General features: G+C 47.8%; 1 protein-coding gene across 2 annotated transcripts in view; it reads left to right on the forward strand.

Annotated features, from left to right (window-relative positions):
- The window catches only part of LOC121543004 (ephrin type-B receptor 5-like), a 74,947-nt gene extending 52,491 nt beyond the window's left edge, over window positions 1-22,456 (forward strand). The window contains exons 6-19 of one of the 2 annotated variants that reach the window (XM_041852675.2): window positions 12,522-12,677; window positions 14,452-14,723; window positions 15,042-15,123; window positions 16,506-16,630; window positions 16,899-17,061; window positions 17,155-17,269; window positions 17,408-17,463; window positions 18,076-18,192; window positions 18,653-18,900; window positions 19,185-19,403; window positions 19,577-19,726; window positions 20,102-20,286; window positions 20,465-20,620; window positions 21,075-22,456. In XM_041852675.2, the coding sequence (XP_041708609.2) occupies window positions 12,522-12,677; window positions 14,452-14,723; window positions 15,042-15,123; window positions 16,506-16,630; window positions 16,899-17,061; window positions 17,155-17,269; window positions 17,408-17,463; window positions 18,076-18,192; window positions 18,653-18,900; window positions 19,185-19,403; window positions 19,577-19,726; window positions 20,102-20,286; window positions 20,465-20,620; window positions 21,075-21,180 (2,150 nt within the window). In that variant the 3' untranslated portion in view covers window positions 21,181-22,456. The remainder of the gene's footprint in view (window positions 1-12,521; window positions 12,678-14,451; window positions 14,724-15,041; window positions 15,124-16,505; window positions 16,631-16,898; window positions 17,062-17,154; window positions 17,270-17,407; window positions 17,464-18,075; window positions 18,193-18,652; window positions 18,901-19,184; window positions 19,404-19,576; window positions 19,727-20,101; window positions 20,287-20,464; window positions 20,621-21,074) is intronic. The other variant, XM_045208605.1, reaches the window with a different exon arrangement.
- The last annotated feature ends 4,076 nt before the right edge of the window (window positions 22,457-26,532 follow it).

Genomic DNA, 26,532 nt, shown 5'->3' on the forward strand with positions numbered 1-26,532 from the left:
CATGTAAATATTAAATCACATGGGTCTAATATTTAGAGCTCTTAAGAAGGTGCCATTGAAGATATTTGAATGTGTATGGGGCTGTCCTGATTTAATTCGAACCCTGGGGCAAGATATCGTGGGAATTATGAACACGGTGAGAGAGTGCCCTAGTGTGGACTATTGGATTGGAGTGGACAATGGGTTAGTAGAATATTGGATTTGCTTGACACGTTATGCAAGGTGAATGTTCCATAGATTTATGTAATGACCTAGGGTGTATTCACCATGGGGACCATGTGACTCTCCAGGGATTCTGGATAGGCTGCTAGTACTATTAGGAGTGACTCATCGTATGGCTTGTGTCCCATTGGTTTATGTCATATACGTAGGCTTATATTTTGGTATACTGTCTGATTTGTGTGTTACATTGCTTGCTCAATTGGTTTAATATCACGTTAGTTGAATGACGGGTCAGACCAAGGCGCAGCGTGATATGCGTACATGTTTATTAACGTAATAAACAACACAACAAAACAACAACGGAAACGAAACGTGAAGTCCAAGGTAGTACAGAACAACAAACCTTACACGGAACAAGATCCCACAACAAGACAGTGCCAATAGGCTGCCTAAGTATGGTCCCCAATCAGAGACAACGAGCGACAGCTGCCTCTGATTGGGAACCACACTGCCAACATAGAACTAGACATACTAGATCCTATACATAGAAAAGGCACAACAAGAAATATACACACCCTGACTCAACATATAAGCGTCCCCTGAGTCAGGGCGTGACAGTACCCCCCCCCCCAAAGGTCCGGACTCCGACCGCACAACATAAACATAACAGGGTAGGGGCCGGGTGGGCATTCCGCCTCCGGCTCAGGGCGTGACGACCTCTCACTCTCCGCCTCACTGTTGCACCCCTGGTCTGGTCTGGACCTCGGCGCGCTGCTTCCCCTCTCCTTCCTTCCTGGAGAGGGGCTGACGTTATGGTCTGGACTGGAGCCGCTGACCGGAGCTGGACTGGGCACCGGTGGAGCGGACTGCTCTGGCTCCGGAGTGGAGCCGCTGACCGGAGCTGGATCAGGCACCGGTGGAGTGGACTGCTCTGGCTCCGGAGTAGAGCCGCTGACCGGAGCTGAACTGAACCCCGGTGGAGCGGACTACTCTGGCTTCGGAGTGGAGCAGCTGACTGGAGCTGGATCGGGCACCGGTGGAGCGGACTACTCTGGCTCCGGAGTGGAACAGCTGACCGGCACTGGATCAGGCACCGGTGGAGCGGACTGCTCTGGCTCCGGAGTGGAGCAGCTGACCGGTGCCGGACCAGGCACCGGTGGAACGGGCACGGGCCATGCCGGACTGGACAAACGCACCACTGGTCTGGTGCAAGGAGCAGGAACGGGCCGGACCGGACTAGGAACACGCACCACTGGCTTGGTGCGAGGGACAGGAACGGGCCGGGCCGGACTGGCGACGTGCACCACTGGCTTGGTGCGAGGAGCAGGAACAGGCCGGGCCGGGCTGGCGACGCGCACCACTGGCTTAGTGCGAGGAGCAGGAACGGGCCAGGCCGAGCTGGCGACGCGCACCACTGGCTTGGTGCGAGGAGCAGGAACGGGCCGGGCCGGGCTGGCGACGCGCACCACTGGCTTGGTGCGAGGAGCAGGAACGGGCCGGGCCGGACTGGCGACGCGCACCACAGGCTTGGTGCGAGGGGCAGGAACGGGCCGGGCCGTACTGGGAACACGCACCACAGGCTTGGTGCGGGGAGCAGGAACGGGCCGGACCGGACTGGCGACACGCACCACTTGCTTGGTGCGAGGAGCAGGACTGGGTTCCTTTATTAACCCCCGCTCCTTCTGCTGCCTAACCAGCTCCTCTCGCCGTGCCTCTACTCTTTCCTTCTCCCTTTTAGCCTCCTATAGCGCCTCCCTCTGACCGAATAACTCCTGCTCCCTCTGAACCAATAGCCCCCGTAACATGGTGGCCTCCTCTCCTAACCTGCAGATCCGCCCTTTAACGGCCTCCTGCTGCCTCGTCGTCCACACCGTGTGCCCCCCCCCCAAAATGTTCTTGGGGTTGCCTCTCGGGTCTCCGTCGTCGGCACTGTTGGCGCTGTTTCTCCTCTCCTACCTGGGCATCCTCCTTGATCGCCCTCCGATAACGGACGGCCTCCTCCTCCGTAATTCTCCCCCAACCGAGGAGGACATCTACTAACGTAACCTCCTGTTGAGTCCCAGGCGTTTGCTCCTTCTCGGCACGCTGCTTGGTCCTTGTTTGGTGGGATCTTCTGTCACGTTCGTTGAATGACGGGTCAGACCAAGGCGCAGCGTGATATGCGTACATGTTTATTAACGTAATAAACAACACAACAAAACAACAACGGAAACGAAACGTGAAGTCCAAGGTAGTACAGAACAACAAACCTTACACGGAACAAGATCCCACAACAAGACAGTGCCAATAGGCTGCCTAAGTATGGTCCCCAATCAGAGACAACGAGCGACAGCTGCCTCTGATTGGGAACCACACCGGCCAACATAGAACTAGACATACTAGATCCTATACATAGAAAAGGCACAACAAGAAATATACACACCCTGACTCAACATATAAGCGTCCCCTGAGTAAGGGCGTGACATTTAAAACCAATTGCTATTGACTGTCTTGTAAGTGTTAGGAACCTGATGTTTCATATCATTAAGCTTAGTATACACGCTTAGAAAAAAAAGGTACTATCTAGAACATAAAAGGGTTCTGCGGCTGTCCCCATAGGAGAACCCTAAAGAAGAACCATTTTTGGTTCCAGGTAAAACCCTTTTTGTTCCAGGTAGAACTCTTTTGGGTTCATGTAGAACCTTTTCCACGGAGGGTTCTACATGGAACCCAAAACAGTTATACCTGGAACCAATGAGGGTTCTTCCTGGAAACAAAAAGGGTTATCCTATGGGGACAGCCAAAGAACCCTTTTGGAACCCTTTTTTCTAAGAGTGTACTTTAGCTGTTTGATCTGCGTTATGTTATATGTCTAGGAAAGATCTTTCTCCAGGTCATGTAACCCCATGTTGATATTATGACAGTAAGTACTGGAGCTATCTGATATGACCTGGATAGTGTTAAATGTTCAGACCTGTTTATCTGAGACTGTTTTTATATGAGACTGAGTGTAACCAGGGCTTAAAGGGACATGGAGCAGATTAGAACATGTTATTACGATTCAATATGCATTTCCTGGACAAACGTCTCTAACTATAGAATGTCACAGATGTACAGTGGAGAGATGGAGAGAGCGGGAGGAGAGGCTAGAGATAGACAGACGGGAGGAGAGGCTACAGATAGACAGACGGGAGGAGAGGCTACAGATAGACAGACGGGAGGAGAGGCTACAGATAGACAGACGGGAGGAGAGGCTACAGATAGACAGACGGGAGGAGAGGCTAGAGATAGACAGACGGGAGGAGAGGCTAGAGATAGACAGACGGGAGGAGAGGCTACAGATAGACAGACGGGAGGAGAGGCTAGCAGATAGACAGACGGGAGAGAGGGAGGAGAGGCTAGAGATAGACAGACGGGAGAGAGGGAGGAGAAGCTAGAAAGAGACAGAAGGGAATAAGACATTTGCTCATGGAACCATGTGTATTCATGTCTCCTGTGTGTGGCTGCATCTGCGCTAGGACAAGTCTGTCTGTGTGTGTGTGTGTGTGTGTGTGTGTGTGTGTGTGTGTGTGTCAGATTAGAATGCTGGGAGCAAAAGAGAGAACGAGCACATAAGAGAGAGATAGCGGGAGAGAGGGCAGAGAGAGAGAGGGAGAGAGAAGGAGAAATTGGGTCAGTGATCTAAATACCAAATTCCATGTCAACGGCAAATTATACACTTCATTGCTATCTCTCTCTCTCTCTCTCTCTCTCCCTTTGTTTCTGTTTATTATTCTCTTTTGGTTCATTCCAACATTTCTCTCTTTTTGTCTTTAGCTCTCTTTTTCCCTGCTCTCTGTCCCTCTCTGCCACCATTTCAGTCCCATCCCCCTTTCCTTTCTACATCCCTCTAACCCTCTCTCTCTCTCTCTCTCTCTCTCTCTCTCTCTCTCTCTCTCTCTCTCTCTCTCTCGTTCCCTCGCTCTCTATAATTTTATTTATTCTCTCCTTCCCCCTCTCTCCCCCTCTCTCTCTTGGTCACTGTTAATGCACTGCAGTGTCCACTGCTGTTTGTTCATGTGTGTTTATTATTAACTCATGTTCCTCCCCCATCCTCTATACCTTTTGTACCTACCTCTCTCTCTCCCTGTTCCTCCCCCATCCTCTATACCTTTAGTACCTACCTCTCTCTCCCTGTTCCTCCCCCATCCTCTATACCTTTAGTACCTACCTCTCTCTCCCTGTTCCTCCCCCATCCTCTATACCTTTAGTACCTACCTCTCTCTCTCTCCTGTTCCTCCCCCATCCTCTATACCTTTAGTACCTACCTCTCTCTCTCCCTGTTCCTCCCCCATCCTCTATACCTTTAGTACCTACCTCTCTCTCTCCCTGTTCCTCCCCATCCTCTATACCTTTAGTACCTACCTCTCTCTCTCCCTGTTCCTCCCCCATCCTCTATACCTTTAGTACCTCTCTCTCTCTCCCTGTTCCTCCCCCATCCTCTATACCTTTAATACCTACCTCTCTCTCCCTGTTCCTCCCCCATCCTCTATACCTTTAGTACCTACCTCTCTCTCCCTGTTCCTCCCCATCCTCTATACCTTTAATACCTACCTCTCTCTCCCTGTTCCTCCCCCATCCTCTATACCTTTAATACCTACCTCTCTCTCCCTGTTCCTCCCCCATCCTCTATACCTTTAGTACCTACCTCTCTCTCTCCCTGTTCCTCCCCATCCTCTATACCTTTAGTACCTCTCTCTCTCTCCCTGTTCCTCCCCCATCCTTTATACCTTTAGTACCTACCGCTCTCTCTCCCTGTTCCTCCCCCATCCTCTATACCTTTAGTACCTCTCTCTCTCTCCCTGTTCCTCCCCCATCCTCTATACCTTTAATACCTACCTCTCCCTGTTCCTCTCCCATCCTCTATACCTTTAGTACCTTCCTCTCTCTCCCTGTTCCTCCCCATCCTCTATACCTTTAATACCTACCTCTCTCTCCCTGTTCCTCCCCCATCCTCTATACCTTTAGTACCTACCTCTCTCTCCCTGTTCCTCCCCCATCCTCTATACCTTTAGTACCTCTCTCTCTCTCCCTGTTCCTCCCCCATCCTCTATACCTTTAATACCTACCTCTCCCTATTCCTCTCCCATCCTCTATACCTTTAGTACCTTCCTCTCTCTCTTTCTCTCTCCCTGTTCCTCTCCCACCCTCCCTCTCTCTCCCCTCTCCCTCTCCCAGCCCCCACTCCCACCCTCTCACACCCTCCCTCCCTCCTCCTTCCCTCAGTATAGTGAGTGGTAATGTAAAGACATGCGTGCCTCTAGTTCATAATAGATATACGCTGTATTAACCCTCCATTGTGTGGAAACAGAGGGATGGTGGATGGAGGGAGAGGGGGATGCAGACAGAGGAAGGGGCAGAGGGCAGGAGAGGGAGCAGTAATAGAAGCTGTGTGATTGGCTGATAGGGGCGGAGGGGATGGTGAATAGAAAGTGAAGGTTATCGTTGACAATCATAACAGCGCAGGGAAGTTTTGTAGCAAAGTCGTGTTCCGTGTCACAGCCGTATAGAACACGTCTGGTAATGTGTGCCAGAGGCATGAAAGATGGATGGAACAATTCCCTTCTCTCTCCACTCCTCTACCAGTCCTTCTTCTCTCTCTTTCTGTGTCTCACATTCCACCCTCTATTCCCACTAAAACTACCCCACCTTCCTCATCATCTTCTCCATCTCTCTAACGGACCCAATTTTCCTCTCTCTCTTTCTGATTCCCTCTCCTCCACTCTCCTCCACTCTCAATCCATCCCTCACCACCTCCCTCTTTCTAACCCATCTCCTCCTCTCTCCTCCACTCTCAATCCATCCCTCTTCACCTTCTCTGTCTTTCTAACCCCTCTCCTCTTCTCTCCTACACTCTCAATCCATCCCTCCCCACCTTCTCTCTCTTTCTGATTCCCTCTCCTCCTCTCTCCTCCACTCTCAATCCACCCCTCTCCACCTTCTCCCTCTTTCTAACCCCTCTCCTCCTCTCTCCTCCACTTTCAATCCATCCCTCCCCACATTCTCTCTCTTTCTAACCCCTCTCCTCCTCTCTCCTCCACTCTCAATCCATCCCTCCCCACCTTCTCTCTCTTTCTAACCCCTATCCTCCTCTCTCCTCCTCTCTCCCCCTCCTCCTCTCTCCTCCTCTCTCCCCTCTCCTCCTCTTTCCTCCTCTCTCTCCTCCTCTCTCCTACTCTCTCCCCTCTCCTCCTCTTTCCTCCTCTCTCTCCTCCTCTCTCCTACTCTCCCCTATCCTCCTCTCTCCCCTCTCCTCCTCTCTCCTCCTCTCTCCTCCTCCCCCCCCCTCTCCTCCTCTCTCCCCTCTCCTTCTCTCTCCTCCTCTCTCCTCCTCCTCTCTCCCTCTCTCCTCTCTCCTCCTTTCTCTCCTCCTCCCCTCTCTCCTCCTCTCTCCTACTCTCCCCTCTCCTCCTCTCTCCTCCTCCTCTCCTCCCTCTCTCCTCCTCTCTCTCCAACTCTCTCCTCCTCTCTCCCCTCTCCTTCTCTCTCCTCCTTTCTCTCCTCCTCTCTCCTCCTTTTTCTCCTCCTCTCTCCTCCTCCTCTCTCCCCTCTCCTCCTCTCTCCCCTCTACTCCTCTCTCCTCCTTTCTCTCCTCTCTCCTCCTCCTCTCTCCCCTCTCCTCCTCTCTCCTCCTCTCTCTCTCTCTCTCTCTCTCTCTCTCTCTCTCTCTCTCTCTCTCTCTCCCTCGCTTTCCTTCTCTCTCTCTCCATCTTTCCATCCCTCTCCCCCTTCACGCCTGTGTCTGAGAGTAGATCTGTGCTCTTCCAGACAAGTGAGAACACAGGAAGCCTTTTATCTGTTTAAACATCTCGCCTTTTATCTGTCTCTCCACATCTCCTCTATTCCCTCTGTCTCTTTTACTGTCTCCCAGTACACATGCATTCTCACAAACACACCCACAGACACGCGCGCGCACACACAGGCCTTTGGAGGTGGTACATGCTGTTGAAAAGGTTATCTAAACAAGGTTAGAGGACATGAGAGGTGTTCACCGCAGCAGAGCACTCAGACCACCATGTCCAAGGCCGGTTACACACACTGACACACACACACACACACACACACACAGACATACACACACACTGACACACACACACACACACACACACTGACACACACACACACTGACACACACACACTTTTATATTTATCTCTCTCTCTCTTTAACTCTCTCTGTGTCTCTCTCTCTCTCTCTCTCTCTCTCTTTATCCTCATCTCTCCGCATCTGCAACAGCAGTTAGACACTTCTTGAACAGCATTCATGGACACACTTACTGTAGGTGTTCTGTTACTCTCTGGCTCTTACAGACTCTGTCTCTACACACAGACTGAATTGGAACCGTAGAGACACTCAGGGCCTGACACTGCTTGAAAAGGCATGTTATTCACTGTGCAGAATCGGACACTGTCCTAGGCAATCTCAAACACCGCCTTAGAATAAGTACATTGAAACACTGAGGGCCTAGGAAACGAGGGCCCTCGGCAGAATCTCACACTGCATTACAGTAAGTTCAGAGAGAGCTACAATATAGGCAGCTAGTACACTAAGTACATTCTTCCCTCATAAGGCCATAGTTACCCTCAGGATTGAATTAACAGATGGCATATTAACACACGTTTACGCTTTACTGTAATCTCAAGTGCACTGTGTAGCATACATGCTATTACTCTTTAAATACGTGTGTGTGTGTGTATGTGTGTGTACACGTATTATGCACACGTGTGTGAAATAACAGAACACCCCATGCTATTGCAGCAGCTAATGAAAATCCCTAATGAATACAAATACAAATTGCTAGAGCACCTTGGGAGTGATGAAGCCATTGGATTGTTATTTCTTAGTCTGCTATGCTTCCCTCAGAGAATGGCCAGGGTAGTTCATTTCAGAAGCAGCCCATTCCTATCTGTTTGGCTTGGTTAATGTCACACCCTGGCTCTGGGACTCTATATGTTGAGCCAGGGTGTGTTCATTCTATGTGGTTTATTTCTATGTTGGGGGTTCTGGTTTGTTGTTTTCTATGTTTGCCTTAGTGACTCCCAATCAGAGGCAACGAGTGTCAGCTGTTGGCTGGTTGTCTCTGATTGGGAGCCATATTTAAACTGTCTGTTTTTCACTTTGTGTTTGTGGGTTTTTGTTCCGTGTTCGGTCATTGTCACCGTGGACTTCACGAGTCGTTTATTGTTTTTGTTCGTGCTTTAATATAATAAAGTAACATGTTCATTCATCACGCTGCGCATTGGTCTACTTCTCTCCCTGACGATCGTGACAGAAGAACCCACCATAAAAGGACCAAGCAGCGTGTCCAGGAGCAGGCAGACTGGACATGGGAGGAAGCGCCGGGTAAGGAGATGGAGAGGTTGGCGATGGCCCAGGTGGGCAAATCGTGGTCCTGGGAGGACATGCTCGGGGGCAAGGGACCTTGGGCTAGGATTAAGGCCCTGGCGAGAGAGGAGCAGCGGCGTCAGCAGTGCCATCGTCGGACGGACGAGAGGCAACCCCAAAAAAAATTTAGGGGGGGGCACACGGCATGGGTGGCTGGGCAGCAGGAGGCTGCCACAGGGCGATTTGGAGAGGAGGCCACCGGGTTAGGGGGCCAGAAGGCAGGTTGGCGGAGCCTGGATGGAGAGCGGAACCAACTTCCCGTACTCAGGCATGGCAGCATGGGACGGGGCAGGTTCCGCGGTATGCGGAGCGGCGTACTGTGCCACGAGTGGTCCGGCATAGTCCTGTACGTCCTGTGCGAGCACCCCCGCACGTGTCGTGCGAAGGGGGTATGCAGCCAGGACGGAGTGTGCCGGCTCAACGCTCGTGGTCTCCAATGCCTCTCCGCGGTCCCCGGATATCCTGCTCCAGTGTCACGTGCTGTTATGCCAGTACGGGTACACAGCCCTGTACGTCCTGTGCGGATGCCTCACACAGAGTGTGTGAGGGTAGGCATTCAGCCAGGACGGGTTGTGGCCGCTCTTCACTCCAGGTCTCCTATCCGTCTCCACAGCCCGGTTCGGCCTGTCCCTGCTCCACGCACCAAGCCTACGGTGTGCGTCGCCAGCCCAGCCCGGCCTGTCCCTGCTCCACGCACCAAGCCTACGGGGTGCGTCGCCAGCCCAGCCCGGCCTGTCCCTGCTCCACGCACCAAGCCTACGGGGTGCGTTGCCAGCCCAGCCCGGCCTGTCCCTGCTCCACGCACCAAGCCAGGGGTGCGAGTCGCCAGCCCGGCCCGGCCTGTTCCTGCCACTCGCACCAAGCCAGGGATGCGAGTCGTCAGCCTGGTCCAGAACGTTCCTGCTACTCGCACCAAGCCAGGGGTGCGAGTCGTCCAGCCCTGTAAAGCCCGTTCGGCTCCACGCGCAAGCCAGGGGTGCGCATCGTCAGCCCGGTCGGCCCGTTGCTGCTCCACGCACCAAGCCAGGGGGTGCGAGTGCGTCAGTCGGTGAGGCCCGTTCGGCTCCCACGCACAAGCCGAGGGTGCGTATCGTCAGCCCGGTCCGGCCCGTTGCTGCTCCACGCACCAAGCCAGGGGTGCGCATCGTCAGCCCGGTCCGGTCCGTTCGGCCTCACGCACCAAGCCAGGGGTGCGGCGTCGTCAGTCGGCACAACCCGTGCCTGGGTCACCGGTGCCAAATCAGGTACCGCTTTATTGCTCCCCAACGGAGCTGAAGCTAGCCGCTCCTGCTACGTCCAGGTCAGCTCCAGCCAGCGGGGCCAGACCGGACCAGGGGCGCTATGGGGGGTTTATTGGAGGGTGGTGGGCAAGCCCGGAGCCAGAACCGCCGCCGAGGAGGAGTGCCCACCCAGCCCTCCCCTATTTTTCTCTGGTTGAGGCGCGGTCGCAGTCCGCGCCTTTGGGGGGGGGTACTGTCACACCCTGGCTCTGGGACTCTATATGTTGAGCCAGGGTGTGTTCATTCTATGTGGTTTATTTCTATGTTGGGGGTTCTGGTTTGTTGTTTTCTATGTTTGCCTTAGTGACTCCCAATCAGAGGCAACGAGTGTCAGCTGTTGGCTGGTTGTCTCTGATTGGGAGCCATATTTAAACTGTCTGTTTTTCACTTTGTGTTTGTGGGTTTTTGTTCCGTGTTCGGTCATTGTCACCGTGGACTTCACGAGTCGTTTATTGTTTTTGTTCGTGCTTTAATATAATAAAGTAACATGTTCATTCATCACGCTGCGCATTGGTCTACTTCTCTCCCTGACGATCGTGACAGTTAAGTAATGTAATTATTTTATCTGTCTATTATTCAATATTAAGGGCAGAAAGTGGAATGTTGAGGTCCCAAGTGACTGGTATGTTCTTAAAACAATACTCACATTGATATGACTGAAACTAGGCCATAAAATGACTATTGTGATTTATTAAGTCTACAGGGGTTTTCTTTTGAAGCAGTCGTTTATTCAGCTGATTCTTATTCAGAGTGCGGGTAACTAATAATGTTTTATTTGGAATAGACAATTAGGGAGCTGATTTGTACAGCATAAATAGATGACATTTATATGATTAGATTATTGTTCCTTTACATACAGTGGGGGAAAAAAGTATTTAGTCAGCCACCAATTGTGCAAGTTCTCCCACTTAAAAAGATGAGAGAGGCCTGTAATTTCCATCATAGGTACACGTCAACTATGACAGACAAATTTAGAAAAAAAAAATCAGAAAATCACATTGTAGGATTTTTTATGAATTTATTTGCAAATTATGGTGGAAAATAAGTATTTGGTCACCTACAAACAAGCAAGATTTCTGGCTCTCACAGACCTGTAACTTCTTCTTTAAGAGGCACCTCTGTCCTCCACTCGTTACCTGTATTAATGGCACCTGTTTGAACTTGTTATCAGTATAAAAGACACCTGTCCACAACCTCAAACAGTCACACTCCAAACTCCACTATGGCCAAGACCAAAGAGCTGTCAAAGGACACCAGAAACAAAATTGTAGACCTGCACCAGGCTGGGAAGACTGAATCTGCAATAGGTAAGCAGCTTGGTTTGAAGAAATCAACTGTGGGAGCAATTATTAGGAAATGGAAGACATACAAGACCACTGATAATCTCCCTCGATCTGGGGCTCCACGCAAGATCTCACCCCGTGGGGTCAAAATGATCACAAGAACGGTGAGCAAAAATCCCAGAACCACACGGGGGGACCTAGTGAATGACCTGCAGAGAGCTGGGACCAAAGTAACAAAGCCTACCATCAGTAACACACTACGCCGCCAGGGACTCAAATCCTGCAGTGCCAGACGTGTCCCCCTGCTTAAGCCAGTACATGTCCAGGCCCGTCTGAAGTTTGCTAGAGTGCATTTGGATGATCCAGAAGAGGATTGGGAGAATGTCATATGGTCAGATGAATCCAAAATAGAACTTTTTGGTAAAAACTCAACTCGTCGTGTTTGGAGGACAAAGAATGCTGAGTTGCATCCAAAGAACACCATACCTACTGTGAAGCATGGGGGTGGAAACATCATGCTTTGGGGCTGTTTTTCTGCAAAGGGACCAGGACGACTGATCCGTGTAAAGGAAAGAATGAATGGGGCCATGTATCGTGAGATTTTGAGTGAAAACCTCCTTCCATCAGCAAGGGCATTGAAGATGAAACGTGGCTGGGTCTTTCAGCATGACAATGATCCCAAACACACCGCCCGGGCAACGAAGGAGTGGCTTCGTAAGAAGCATTTCAAGGTCCTGGAGTGGCCTAGCCAGTCTCCAGATCTCAACCCCATAGAAAATCTTTGGAGGGAGTTGAAAGTCCGTGTTGCCCAGCGACAGCCCCAAAACATCACTGCTCTAGAGGAGATCTGCATGGAGGAATGGGCCAAAATACCAGCAACAGTGTGTGAAAACCTTGTGAAGACTTACAGAAAACGTTTGACCTGTGTCATTGCCAACAAAGGGTATATAACAAAGTATTGAGAAACCTTTGTTATTGACCAAATACTTATTTTCCACCATAATTTGCAAATAAATTCATAAAAAATCCTACAATGTGATTTTCTGGATTTTTTTTCCTCAATTTGTCTGTCATAGTTGACGTGTACCTATGATAAAAATTACAGGCCTCTCTCATCTTTTTAAGTGGGAGAACTTGCACAATTGGTGGCTGACTAAATACTTTTTTTCCCCACTGTATGTGCCCTTACTTTCTAACTCCCATTTGTCTCCCCAGCCCCCATCCCTCCCTCTCTGTCTCTCTCTGACATCGCTCATTCTCTCTATCCGTCCTTGAGATATGATCGTTTGTGAACTGGAGTTGATGAGTGCTGTTTTAATGTGTTGATGCTGGCTCTAGTACTGACCCAAAGAGGTCTTTCTCACTTTTTCTCCCCATCTCTCTCTCTCTCTGCAGCATGTCAGGTGGGGTACTTTAAGTCGGTGTTGGGTTCGGTTCCGTGTTCAGTGTGTCCGTCTAACAGCAGAACCAGTCAGGAGGGATCGCGTGTTTGTGAGTGTCGCAGCGGCTTCTACAGAGCACCCGCCGACGTCAACTCCTCTGCCTGCACAAGTGAGCTATTTGTGTGTGTGTGTGTCCGGGGGTGGGGGGGGGTTCCTGTGTGCCAAATATGCCAGATATTGTTGTTGTGGGGGGAGGCCAGGGGGAGGTGCTCATTTTGGAAGTGGGCTGCTCCTTTGACGTCTACATGGAGCAGCCCTTTGCCGAGAGGCTGCGTAAGTACCAGCCCCTCGTGGCACGCTTGGACAGCCTCGGGTGTAGGTGCAAACTGATGGCGCTGATTTTCGGCAGTCTCAGCCACATACACAGGCTTGCAGTGGCCTCCAGATTGCGGGCCTGACAAAAACTAGGGCAAAGCAATTGGCTATGTACTACTCTGTTTCAGCTGTCGTGGGCAGCCTAGCTGTTTGGAGAAGGAGGTGCTTTCTGTACCCTTGAGTGCCATGCATACAGGGACCTTTGAAATGTTTTTTTGTGTGTGTGTGTGTTTGTGTTTGTGTGACAGCTTGATGACAGCTTTGCACACTCTTGGCATTCTCTCAACCAGCTTCACCTGGAATGCTTTTCCAACAGTCTTGAATGAGTCCCCAAACATAACACTTTGTATTCAGGACATAAAGTATAATTTTTAGCAATTTTACTTTAGTGACTTATTGCAAACAGGATGCATGTTTTGGAATATTTGTATTATGTACAGGCTTCCTTCTTTTCACTCTGTCATTTAGGTTAGTATTGTAGATTAACTACAATGTTGTTGATCCATCCTCAGTTTTGTCATATCACAGCCATTAAACTCTGTAACTGTTTTAAAGTCACAATTGGCCTCATGGTGAAATCCCTGAGCGGTTTCCTTATTCTCTGGCAACTGAGTTAGTTTGTGGTGACTGCGTGTATTGATACACCATCCAAAGTGTAATTAATAACTTCACCATGCTCAAAGGTATATTCAAAGTCTGCTTTTTTTTTTACCCATCTACCAATCGGTGCCCTTCTTTGCGAGGCATTGGAAAACCTCCCTGGTCTTTGTGGTTGAATCTGTGTTTGAAATTCTCTGCTCAACTAAGGGACCTAACAGATAATTGTATGTGTGGGGTACAGAGATGAGGTAGTCATTCAGAAATCATGTTAAAAACTATTATTGCACACAGAGTGAGTCAATGCAACTTATTATGTGACTTGTTAAGCAAAGTTTTACTCCTGGACTTATTTAGGCTTGCCATAACAAAAGGGTTGAATACTTACTGACTCAGGACATTTCAGCTTTTCAGTTTTTTATTAATTTGTAAAAATGTCTAAAAACATAATTCCACTTTGACATTATGGGGTATTGTGTGTAGGCCAGTGACACAAAATCTCAATTGAATCCATTTAAAATTCAGGCTGTAACACAACAAAATGTGGAAAAGGTCAAGGGGTATGAATACTGAATACTTCCTGAAGGCACTCATCCCGCTCTACTTCTATTACTTCTCTCTCTCTCTAATTTGTCCTTTTCTTTCATTCCCTCTTTCTCCCTCCCTTTCTCTCCTTACATTTACATTACATTTTAGTCATTTAGCAGACGAGCTACATCCCTCCCTCCCTTCTTATCCATCTCTCTCTTCCTCTCTTCCTAGATTATATTTAAATTATTTGATTATTGTTCACTAACATATATTGTGCCCTTACTTTCTAACCCCCATTTGTCTCCCCAGCCCCCATCCCTCCCTCTCTGTCTCCCTCTGATATCGCTCATTCTCTCTGTCCATCCCTGAGATATGATCACGTGTGAACTGGAGTTGATGAGTCCTGTTTTATGTGTTAATGTTGTTCCCCCCCCCCCCAGGCTCTCCCTCTGCTCCGACCTCTGTCTCCTGGGAGTATGAGGGTGGTGACGGTGGGGTGTCTCTGCGCTGGCGCCCTCCAGTGGACATGGGTGGTCGTAGCGAGGTGTGGTACGGGGTGGTGTGTAAGATCTGTCCCTCGGCCACCTTCACCGCCCTGGGGGCGTGCTCTTGGTGTGGGGAGGCGGTCACCTTCACCCCATCCCAGACTGGCATCAAGCAGACCAAGGTCACCCTCAACAACCTGCTCACCAGAGTCACCTACCTTATACAGGTAGGACTACAACTCCCATGAGCACCAGAGTTACCTACCTCTTACATATAGAACTACAACTCCCATGACCACTAGTCACCTGCCTCATACAGGTAGGACTACAACTCCCATGAGCACTAGAGTCACCTACCTCATACAGGTAGGACTAGAACTCCCCTGATCACCTACCCCCTACAGATACTACATTTCCATCACCTACCTCATACAGGTATAAAACTCCTGCATTAGAGTCACCTACCTCATATAGATACTGGATTAAATGTACATCCATTTAGTTAACCTAACATTGTCTTACTTTTTCCTGCTATTGATTGACAGGTACAAGCGGTCAATGATGTCTCAGTTCTGAGTCCTTTCCCGCCTCAATTCACCAGCATCAATTTCACTACGAGCCAATCAGGTGAGAGCATGAGTCAGGCTTAAAAGGCACTTCAGCCACTTTTCAACCTCATATTCAATATCTCCAGCACCAAACCAGTGTCTACATATGTGAAAACAGCGCGTTTCTATGATCTGTGGTTAAAAAGATAAGAAGAAAAGTCCTAAAAAAATGCTTCTCTGTAACATCACAGTGTAGGATTAAACAACAAGTTTCTAGTCTTGCTCCCCATGTCACAGCGAATCTCATAGTGTTTGAAAATCACAGTTTTTTTTGTTTTAACTTTTGATGATGTCATCGTGTAGAACTCTTTAGCTTGATATTTTTACAAAACCTAGAAATGCACCGTTTTCACATATGTAGATACTGGTATTGTACTGGAGATAATGAATATGCGATTGAAAAGTGGTGAAGTTGTTCTTTAAGGAGAGTGACAAGAGAGCAAAGGAATAAACTCTCAGTTTGTCGTTTTTATGTGGTGTGTGTGTGTGTGTGTGTGTGTGTGTGTACTTCATGTCTGTCTGTCAGTCTACATCAGTTTCTTTGAGTATGGGTGAGTCTCTATCTCTCTCTCTTTTCTGCTCTCCATCTTTTCCGCTCCTGCTCTCTGGACTCGATATCCTGTCAGCTCACATTATGCTCAGAAGAGAGATATAGAGAGGGACGGAGAGAGAGAGAGAGAGTTTATAGACAGACAAACAGACAGACAGTTTATAGACAGACAGAAAGAAACGTGTAACTTTTTATTGAGATAAGTCTGGCAGGCAAGTCCATACCACAGATAGAACAATGAGCCAGATATTTCAATGGATGTATAAATGTGAAGCATCTGGTTGGTGTTTCCACTCACTACCAAATATGGTGATGAGAGTAAGCCCAGTGGCTGACATTCTGCTAATTTTCTCATTGATTAAACATTTAATTTCATACAGTTTTCTGTTTCCGAAACTATAATCTGTAACAAACAGCGTGGACTGTGTTTTGTAGACTTTACCCTTTGCCAATGTTTCTAAAAATTGCGTTGTTTAGGAGTGCAAGGACTAATTGAGTTATTGCAGATGGGCACTTCAGAGTAGGCATTCCCATACAGAAATATGCTAACTAGCTTATGCTTAGCTCTGCCCACCTCCTTGCTTACTCTGCCTACTATGATTAATTTGCTCCCATTCCAAACGGAAGTCTCTGGTCTATCTTGGGTTAGTTATACAAATCTTTGGCCATACAGCACTTTACAGAGCTGGCTCATTCACTAGTCTGTGTCATGCTGCCCCCATCTGGTCAATACATAAATTACGTGATCTGGCAAGGCCAGCTTGTGTTCTCCCTCCTGTTCCTCTTTCTTCCTCCCTCTTTCTTCGCAAAGCTCATACATCTCTCTCCCTGTCTCTCTCTCTCTCTCCCAGTGCCCTCTCCGGTCCCTAGCCTGCACCAGTTGAGTCGAGCCCCAGACTCCATCACCCTGTCCTGGCCACAGCCCGACAGACCCAATGGAGACATACTGGAGTACCAGCTCAGATACTACGACAAGGTATACGCTACACACATATGCACGCACATAGGCTTGCGCCTATGCATGTACACACAAGTACATACACCCAGAGACTTAATCATTCTCTCCCTCCCTCCCTCCCTCCCTCCCTCCCTCCCTCCCTCCCTCCTTCCCCTACCTCCCTCCCTCCCTCCCTCCCTCCCTCCCTCCCTCCCTCCTTCCCCTCCCTCCCTCCCTCCCTCCCTCCCTCCCTCCCTCCCTCCCTCCCTCCCTCCTTCCCCTCCCTCCCTCCCTCCCTCTCTCCCAGGGTTCAGATGAGGACAGTGCAGTGAGTGTGTTCAGTGAGACCAACACAGTGACTGTCAGCTCTCTGGCTTCTGGCTCCATCTATGCCTTCCAGATCAGGGCCCGCAATGAGAGGGGCTACGGCCCCTACAGTCATACTATCTATTTCACTACACTGGCCCTGGGTAACTCACACTCACACATACACACACTCACATACACGCGCAGTCAAACACATAATCTAAATCTCTCTCTGTTTCTCACTTTTTATTTCTCAGAGGAGCGTTCTAAGCAGATCCAGAATCGGCTCCCTCTATTGGTCGGTTCTGTGATGGGCGGGGCAGCCTTCCTCCTGGTCATCGCGGCGATAGTGGTCGTTTTTGTGTTCCGCAGGTGAGTGGGACCTTAACTCCTATCCACACATACATGATGATGTCACACTGATCTCACACTCAGTCTCTCTCACACACACACACACACACACACACAGTGCAATGTTCTGAAACACTGGTTCGTTGTGTCTTTTATCAGTAAGAGGAGGGAGAGCCCCTACAGTGACAGACTCCAGAGGTACATCAGACACAAAGGTGAGTCAGGGTGTATGATGAGTATTATTAACTGAATATAACTTAGAGGGAACTGTCATTCTGTCTGTAATATTCTCAGCTGCACATGCAGTATATCCTACTTCTATGGTGTTGTTGACATGTTGGTGAAGAGGATGCCTCTGCAGTGTGTTATAGAGGAGAATGGAAGTAGTGTCCATGTCTAATGCCCATTACCATCATAACCCCAAGGGCTTGAGGGAGAAAGAGGGGGAGAAGGGGAGAGGGGAGGGAAAGAAAGAGAAGAAGAGAGAAAAAGAGAGAGTGACAGCGTGAGAAATCTGTAGAGAGACAGAGGGAAAAAGAGATGGACAATGAAAGGGAGAGAAAGATGGGGAGAGGAAGAAATACATTTTCTGCTTGTCCAAACGCAGCATGTTTTTGTTGAGGGTGCCATTATCCCTCTGGGTTTAGTGTTCTGCCATCATGCAGCATGTCACACAGCATGGCTTGACATGTCAAAGTCTAGGGCCAAATACTGTACATCAACACACTGTACAGGACTTATTTTGTTATTCTATGTTATTGTACTGGTTCACTACAATCATCTGGTTTCACTACAACCATCCCTGCTCTGTGTGTTACCTCTGTCAGGGGGGGTGAAGTACTACGTGGACCCTTCCACCTATGAGGACCCCAGTGAGGCGGTCAAGGAGTTTGCCCGTGAGATTGACCCCGCTCACATCAAGATAGAAGAGGTGATTGGTGCAGGTAGGGGTCCTGGTTTGATTCATGCTTACAGAGATAGTTCTGTAAAAAACAAAAAAAAGCTTGTCTGGTGTTTTCATAGCTCATATATTGGGCCAGGAGTCAAGCTGGGTCCAAACTCAACTCATAATCAATCAATCTCTCTCTCTCTCTCTCTCTCTCTCTCTCTCTCTCTCTCTCTCTCTCTCTCTCTCTCCCTCTCTCTCTCTCTCTCTCTCTCTCTCTCTCTCTCTCTCTCTCTCTCTCTCTCTATCTCTATCTCTATCTCTATCTCTATCTCTATCTCTATCTCTATCTCTATCTCTATCTCTATCTCTATCTCTATCTCTATCTCTATCTCTATCTCTATCTCTATCTCTCTCTCTCTCTCTCTCTCTCTCTCTCTCTCTCTCTGTCCCTCTGTCCCTCTGTCCCTCTGTCCCTCTGTCCCTCTGTCCCTCTGTCCCTCTGTCCCTCTCTCCAGCCCAGTTTGGGGAGGTGTCTCGGGGGCGGTACCGGCCCCTGGGTCGTAGGGAGGTGTTAGTGGCGGTGAAGACGCTGCGCTGGGGCGTGACAGACAGAGAGAAGGCGGTGTTTATGACCGAGGCGGGGGTGCTGGGACAGTTTGACCACCCCAACGTGCTGAAGCTGGAGGGGGTGGTCACCCGTAGCCCACCAGAGAGGATCATCACTGAGTTCATGGAGAATGGACCGCTGGATGCCTTCCTCAGGGTGAGAACTACAACATCTACACCATGTTAGACCAAGAACTACAACTATCGTCTACACTGTGTTAGACCAATAACTACAACTCCCATCTACACCATTATAGACCAAGAACTACAACTCCCATCTACACCAGTTTAGACCAAGAACTACAACTCCCATCTACACAGTAACTAACTCAGAGTGAGACTGAGAAAACAGTACATTTTATTACCATAACTGACCAGAATATATCCTCCACTCTTTCTCCCACCTCTCGTTCTCTATCTCTCCATCTCTCTCACCCCCAGGAGAATGAGGACCAGTTCAGTGTTCTCCAGCTGGTAGGGATGGTGAGGGGTGTTGGGGCTGGGATGAGGTACCTCTCTGAGAGGAACTTTGTCCACCGGGACCTGGCTGCCAGGAACGTGCTAGTCAACTCTAACCTGGTCTGTAAGGTGTCTGACTTCGGCCTGTCGCGCCTCATGAGGGGCCTGGACCACAACATGCCCACCTACACTGCCTCACTGGTACATGCTGCTGGGAAATTGAGTTTTGTTTAATGATGTTTAGTCTTGGATTTCAACTCTAAAAGACTACTTATGTTAATAGAAGATCACAAAATTCACAGTGCTCAACCCCTCATCCCCATCTCTCTCCTCTCTCAACCACTCATCTCTCTCTCTCTCCTCTCTCCTCTCAGGGCAGTAAGATTCCTGTCAGGTGGACAGCCCCGGAGGCCTTCCAGCATCGCAAGTTCAGCTCAGCTAGTGATGTCTGGAGCTTCGGAGTGCTCATGTGGGAAGTGATGTCATATGGCGAGCGGCCATACTGGGACATGAGCAATCAGGAAGTGAGTTGTGGGAGGGTTAAGCGAGAGCCAAACAGAGGCCAAACAGAGACTAAACACACTGACAGCTGAACAGAATGTTTAATCATCTCTAAGTCCCTCTGTACTGCTGGGACCTCTCTTTATAGGGCAGCTTGTTAACATCCAGATGGTTACTAATACCCTTCCTCCTTCTTTCTCTCCCTCTCTCTCTCCCTCTCTCTCTCTCTCTCTCTCTCTCTCTCTCTCTCTCTCTCTCTCTCTCTCTCTCTCTCTCTCTCTCTCTCTCTCTTTCTTCTTGCTCTTCCTCCCTTCACCTCTCTCTCCCCCTCTCCCTGCCTCTGTCCCCCTTCTTTCTCCCCTCCCCTACCTCCTCTCTCTTCCCTCCCTATAATACAGGTAATGAAGGCTGTAGCGGACCAGTACCGTCTCCCAGCCCCCCATAACTGTCCTCCAGCGCTCCACTCCCTGATGCTGCAGTGTTGGCAAGCTGAGAGGGGCGACCGGCTAGGCTTCGACTCCCTCCTCTCCTCCCTGGACAGGCTCATACGACACCCTGCCTCCCTCAAGGCAGAGCATCCCCGGTGAGACTACACCTCCCATCTGCCTTTTCTTCCATATTTTACACAACAGAAGTAATGGATCACATTCACAAACAGTGATCTTTGGAGAGCATTTATTATGTTACCATGTAAATGTATTGAATCATTGCTATGTTAGGCCAATCATTTTCAATCTCGATCTTTCCCTCTCCAACTCAAGCTCCACCCAGCCACTGCTGAGCCCCACCCCCACAGACCTGTCGTCGGTGGCGACGGTCAGTGAGTGGCTGACAGCGTTGAGGATGGACAGGTATAAGGACCAGTTTGAGAGGGCGCATCTGGACACACTGGACAGAGTCAGCAGGCTAACCATGGAGTGAGTCCTGGGCTTCCATTTCAATATCAACAAAGTTATTTTCATAAAAGTCTCCCGAGTGGCGCAGTGGTCTAAGGCACTGCATTGCAGTGCTAGCTGGCCACTAGAGATCCTGGTTCGAATCCAGGCTCTGTCGTAGCCGGCCGTGACCGGGAGACCCATGGGGCGGCGCACAATTGGCCCAGCGTCGTCCAGGGTAGGGGAGAGAATGGCCGGCAGGGATGTAGCTCAGTTGGTAGAGCATGGCGTCTGCAACGCCAGGGTTGTGGGTTCGTTTCCCACGGGGGCCAGTATGAAATAAATAATGTATGCACTCACTAACTGTAAGTCGCTCTGGATAAGAGCGTCTGCTAAATGACTAAAATGTAAATGTAAAATGCAAATCATGCTTTTAGAAGCAGTGGATACTTTTCTGAACTCTCTCTCTCCTTCTCTCCTTCCCTCTCTCCCTCAGGGATGTGCAGAACCTGGGGGTGAACCTGTTGGGACACCAGAGGAAGATCACCAACGCGGCCCAGCAGCTCAGAACCCACCTCACCCAGGGCCAGGTGGAGGTCTAGAACCCACCAATCACCTCAGAGCTACACAGGAAGTAACAGAGAGGTGCACTATTGGAGCTGTAGTCCAAGGCAAAGCAATATCTGGGAGGAGAGTCGCTGAGGAGGAACAGAGAGATTTGAGGGGGAAAGTCTTAAAATATGGGTTTTATTTCACTTGTTTGCTGTTGTTTACATTCTCTCTCTCTCTTTGCCAGTCTCTACCTCTCTCTTCCTCCTCTCTTTCTCTAACTTCTCCCACGTTGTCTCACTACTGTCCCTCCCTCTTTCACTCGTGTCACCACCCTCAATAAATGAAAACAGTGAAAATGTATTTTTTACCCGAACATAGGGATCTCCCGTCACAAGCAATTGCATAGACAATCAAAGACTGTTTTTACTGATTAAAGTTGATATCATGAACACTGTTCATGATTATTTGTTAAGCTACATCACCTCCTCTGTACTGAAATCAGAAAATGGCAACTCCTGTTGACTAAACACTAGCCAATGGTTTTTCCCATCGGTCACTAGCCTGGTCACCTTTATGGGAATTATTCCATTAGACTCAAGAAATGGGGGTGTAGTTCACGTCGTGACAGAATGGAGTCACCCACCGTTGAGCAGCACCCCCCTCTGTGTATATTTCACAGTTCACATTCCTTTTTTTAAATAGATAAAGTCACTGAGTCATTTGAGCATTGTGAATGTGAAATGGTTTAACTGTGTGATCTGAATGCCAATGGAAGTAAGGAAGGCGATGTTATGTTTTGTGAGTATTCTGTGTCTGTTTGTGTTCAAAGTATGTGCGTGCGTGTGTGTGTGTGGGAGAGAAAATCCCCATTAACTGAGGAGGGTCACCGTTCTGTGTCGCTCCTCTTTGAACTATCCGCCGTGCGGCTAACAAAATAACACAGTTTCCCTGTAACAATAAATCCATAGCACTTACAGTACAATAAAAAATATCAAAATGTGTAACATGACAGTTTAATTCACACGGTCACATTAATTTAATCTGTGTTCACACCTCCAACGGTGTCCATGCTCCCAGGGTTCTGTGGGAACGTCCCTCCCCGGAGAAAGCCTCAGATGAGGTGTGTTTGATCCCTTTCATAGCCCACAGATGGTCAGCCATCCAAACAGTGTCATAAATCGGGATTGAGTCATCACTCTGGACCTCGGCGCCTGCAAGTGTCCAGTCGCGAGTTTCACCTTCTCTCATTCTTCCAGTGTGTGTGAGTGTGTAGAGCAGGGTTCTTCAATTCCGGTCCTGGAGGGCCGAAACAATTCTGTTTTTTATTTCTACCTGGTAGTTAATTGCACTCACCTGGTGTCCCAGGTCTGAATTAGCCCCTGATTAGAAGGAGAGGATGAAAAACAGAGGTGTTTCGGCCCTCCAGGACCGGAATTGAAGAACCCTGGTGTAGAGGGTTGTGTATGAGTGTATGCACTTGAGTAGGTGTGTTTATTTGTATGAGTGTTCACCACTATTGTGCAAATTTGTAAAATAAAGAATATGATTTTATTTAAATCACTGCATTAAGCCTGTCATTGTGTCTGACACATAAAAACAGTTTAATCACCAGGGGCCTCATTTATAAACATTGCATATGCACAAAATATGCACAAAACGTGTTTGCCAGTTTTCACGCAAAAGTTGGCATTTATAAAAACTGAAATTGACGTTAGAATGTGCTTATCCCCCTGCAAACTTTAGACCATGCGTACGCACAGTTTTTAGTGGTTGAAGTATTGCATTGCAAGAAGGCAAAAGTAGCTTAGTAGCCTTGTACAAATGGGGAATACCTGTATATGATGACACACTTATTCATAACAGAAAAACAGGTGGCTAAATATAATAACAAGATGCAATCATTTGCCATTAGTGAGAAGAGCGAAAATCGATGTATTTTATCTTTGGTTTATAAAATAATAGGAAATACAGTTGAAGTCGGAAGTTTACATAAAAACTAGTTTTTTCAACCACCACACATTTCTTGTTAACAAACTATAGTTTTGGCAAGTCGGTTAGGACATCTACTTTGTGCATGACACATGTACTTTTTTCAACAATTGTTTACAGACAGATTATTTCACTTATAATTCACTGTATCACAATTCCAGTGGGTCAGAAGTTTACATACACTAAGTTGACTGTGCCTTTAAACAGCTTGGAAAATTCCAGAAAATTATGTCATGGCTTTAGAAGCTTCTGATAGGCTAATTGACATAATTTGAGTCAATTGGAGGTGTACCTGTGGATGTATTTCAAGGCAAACCTTCAAACTCAGTGCCTCTTTGCTTGACATCATGGGAAAATCAAAATAAATCAGCCAAGACCTCAGAAAAAAAATATGTAGACCTCCACAAGTCTGGTTCATCCTTGGGAGCAATTTCCAAACGCCTGAAGGTACCACGTTCATCTGTACAAACAATAGTACGCAAGTATAAACACCATGGGACCACGCAGCCGTCACACCGCTCAGGAAGGAGACGCGTTCTGTCTCCTAGAGATGAACGTACTTTGGTGCGAAAAGTGCAAATCAATCCCAGAACAACAGCAAAAACCTTGTGAAGATACTGGAGGAAACAGGTACAAAAGTATCTATATCCACAGTAAAACAAGTCCTATATCGACATAACGTGAAAGACCGCTCAGCAAGGAAGAAGCCACTGCTCCAAAACCGCCATAAAAAAGCCAGACTACGGTTTGCAACTGCACATAATGACAAAGATCGTACTTTTTGGAGAAATGTCCTCTGGTCTAATGAAACAAAAATAGAACTGTTTGGCCATAATGACCATCGTTATGTTTGGAGGAAAAAGGGGGTGATTGCAAGCCGAAGAACACCATCCCAACCGTGAAGCACGGGGTGGCAGCATCATGCTGTGGGGGTGCTTTGCTGCAGGAGGGACTGGTGCACTTCACAAAATAGATGGCATCATGAGGAAGGAAAATTATGTGGATATATTGAAGCAACATCTCAAGACATCTGTCAGGAAGTTAAAGCTTGGTCGCAAATGGGTCTTCCAAATGGACAATGACCCCAAGCATACTTCCGAAGTTGTGGCAAAATGGCTTAAGGACAACAAAGTCAAGGTATTGGAGTGGCCATCACAAAGCCCTGACCTCAATCCTATAGAAAATGTGTGGGCAGAACTGAAAAAGTGTGTGCTAGCAAGGAGGCCTACAAACCTGACTCAGTTACACCAGCTCTGTCAGGAGGAATGGGCCAAAATTCACCCAACTTATTGAGTGTATGTGAACTTCTGACCCACTGAGAATGTGATGAAAGAAATAAAAGCTGAAATAAATCATTCTCTCTACTATTATTCTGACATTTCACATTCTTAAAATAAAGTGGTGATCCTAACTGACCTAAGACAGGGAATTTTTACTAGGATTAAATGTCAGAAATTGTGAAAAACTGAGTTTAAATGTATTTGGCTAAGGTGTATGTAAACTTCCAACTTCAACTGTATATGCTTATTTCTAATTATTTAATTTCCATGATCATTGAAGAATACATTCCTCACCTTTTCTCACTGTGATGGTTTCATACTCATGAAATAGCCTTCAGGCCTAAGCAGTAGTGTTGCATGGGTAAAATCACTGGGAAAGCCAAGCCATGGAAAAAAAGCCATATTACAACCTGTGTTGTGATAATGGCATTGTTTGGTTTATAACCTGTTAGTTCATATGCCTTGCCACTGTGATATATAGGCCTAAGGCCGAGACAATAAGAAGACACAGCGGCAGAATAAATTCAACCACACAAGTCCACAAAGCATATTGCATGTAACAAACAGTTACATGACCTACAGCATGGTCGCAAGTTGATGTTTCCGACATTTTCGGACTACTAAACAACTATTGATTTAGAACCATGAAGAATTACCGCAAGTCGCAAAGAATACAGGAGCTGCCTCCAGTATGCCAGCACCATTTCAACCTAAACATCTCAACATCATCAAATCACCTATGTTTAGTCTAATACAGTGACAACTGAAAGAATACCAAAAACAATTTACATCAACTAAATATGATGTGGCTGTCCATGGTACTGATTTCTCTGTGAGTGTGTGAGTGAGTGCGTGCGTGCGTGGAAGTAGAAAAAACATGGTGACTCACCCTCCTCTCTTTCATGTTGCTGAAACGGTCTATGACTCATACAGTGCAAGCGTTTAGTTTTTGTTGTCCTAGGCTACCTGGCTAAAATGCTTGCTCGCTAGCCTAACTTCCTTTCATGGGCAATGATGAGCCGGCTAGTTAGCATTAGCCTACTACATCTAGCTACATACTGAACTTCCATCTTCTCAGACCAGGGGCACAATGTATGCATTTATGGTTGGATCAGAATCGTTGTTATAATCATTGGCCAGTACAGAGAATTAATTAAAACCACAAGTCCAAATCCCTATCCATGGCTAATTTAGGAAAAGGACAATTTTAGCTAGTTAGCTAGCCACCGGAGGACAACGAGATGCAGCAATTCAAGTTTTTTTCTGTCAAAGATGTTTGGCTTCTGATGTGATATAATTACTGTGAAGCAAAATTCTAACTGGCTTCCCTTTATACTTTTTTGTCACAGTTGAGCTCACTCAGTTTAGCTCAACGCTGATTGGCTATTATTATTATTTAAAAAATGTATCTAGGGAGGCCAAATGCTAGCAGTCTTCTCTTGCATTCAAAGCTACGGGCGGCAAGAATATCATACTCTTTTTGACCAGACAGCATCAGATTGATTTGCTACACATATAGCGACAGAAGGGTGCTGTTTCGCTCGCTCGGATGCTTTCTCCGGTGAGATACATTCAGCCTCTTGCGAATTGAAGGAAAATTCAGTGAACACAGAGAGACGAAAAATATACATTTTTGGAGGGAGGGTCAATTATGGGGGGAAGCCTGGCTTCCCTTATCATCCATGAATACACGCCACTGAGCCTAGGCCTACAACAAGTTAGGATAGGCTACCATTCATCCCATCTCTCATTTAACTAGACCCACTTCACAGTAGTAAATAGATAAGCTATTTCAAGTATTTTGCTGTATGCGATATGCGATCCAGTCCAAAACTGCACACTGAGCGCAGTTTAACGGTAGAACAGATTGTTCACCTTTTCCAACTACGTATATAGGCTACGTCTGAAAACACTAATGGCAAATTTCTCGAGTAGACTATTTCATTTATAAACATAATACATACAGTGAGGGGAAAAAAGTATTTGATCCCCTGCTGATTTTGTACGTTTGACAAAGAAATGATCAGTCTATAATTTTAATGTTAGGTTTATTTAAACAGTGAGAGATAGAATAACAACAAAAAAATCCAGAAAAACGCATGTCAAAAATGTTATAAATTGATTTGCATTTTA

This window comes from Coregonus clupeaformis, chromosome 28 (assembly GCF_020615455.1).
Source record: "Coregonus clupeaformis isolate EN_2021a chromosome 28, ASM2061545v1, whole genome shotgun sequence".
Classification (NCBI taxonomy): domain Eukaryota; kingdom Metazoa; phylum Chordata; class Actinopteri; order Salmoniformes; family Salmonidae; genus Coregonus; species Coregonus clupeaformis.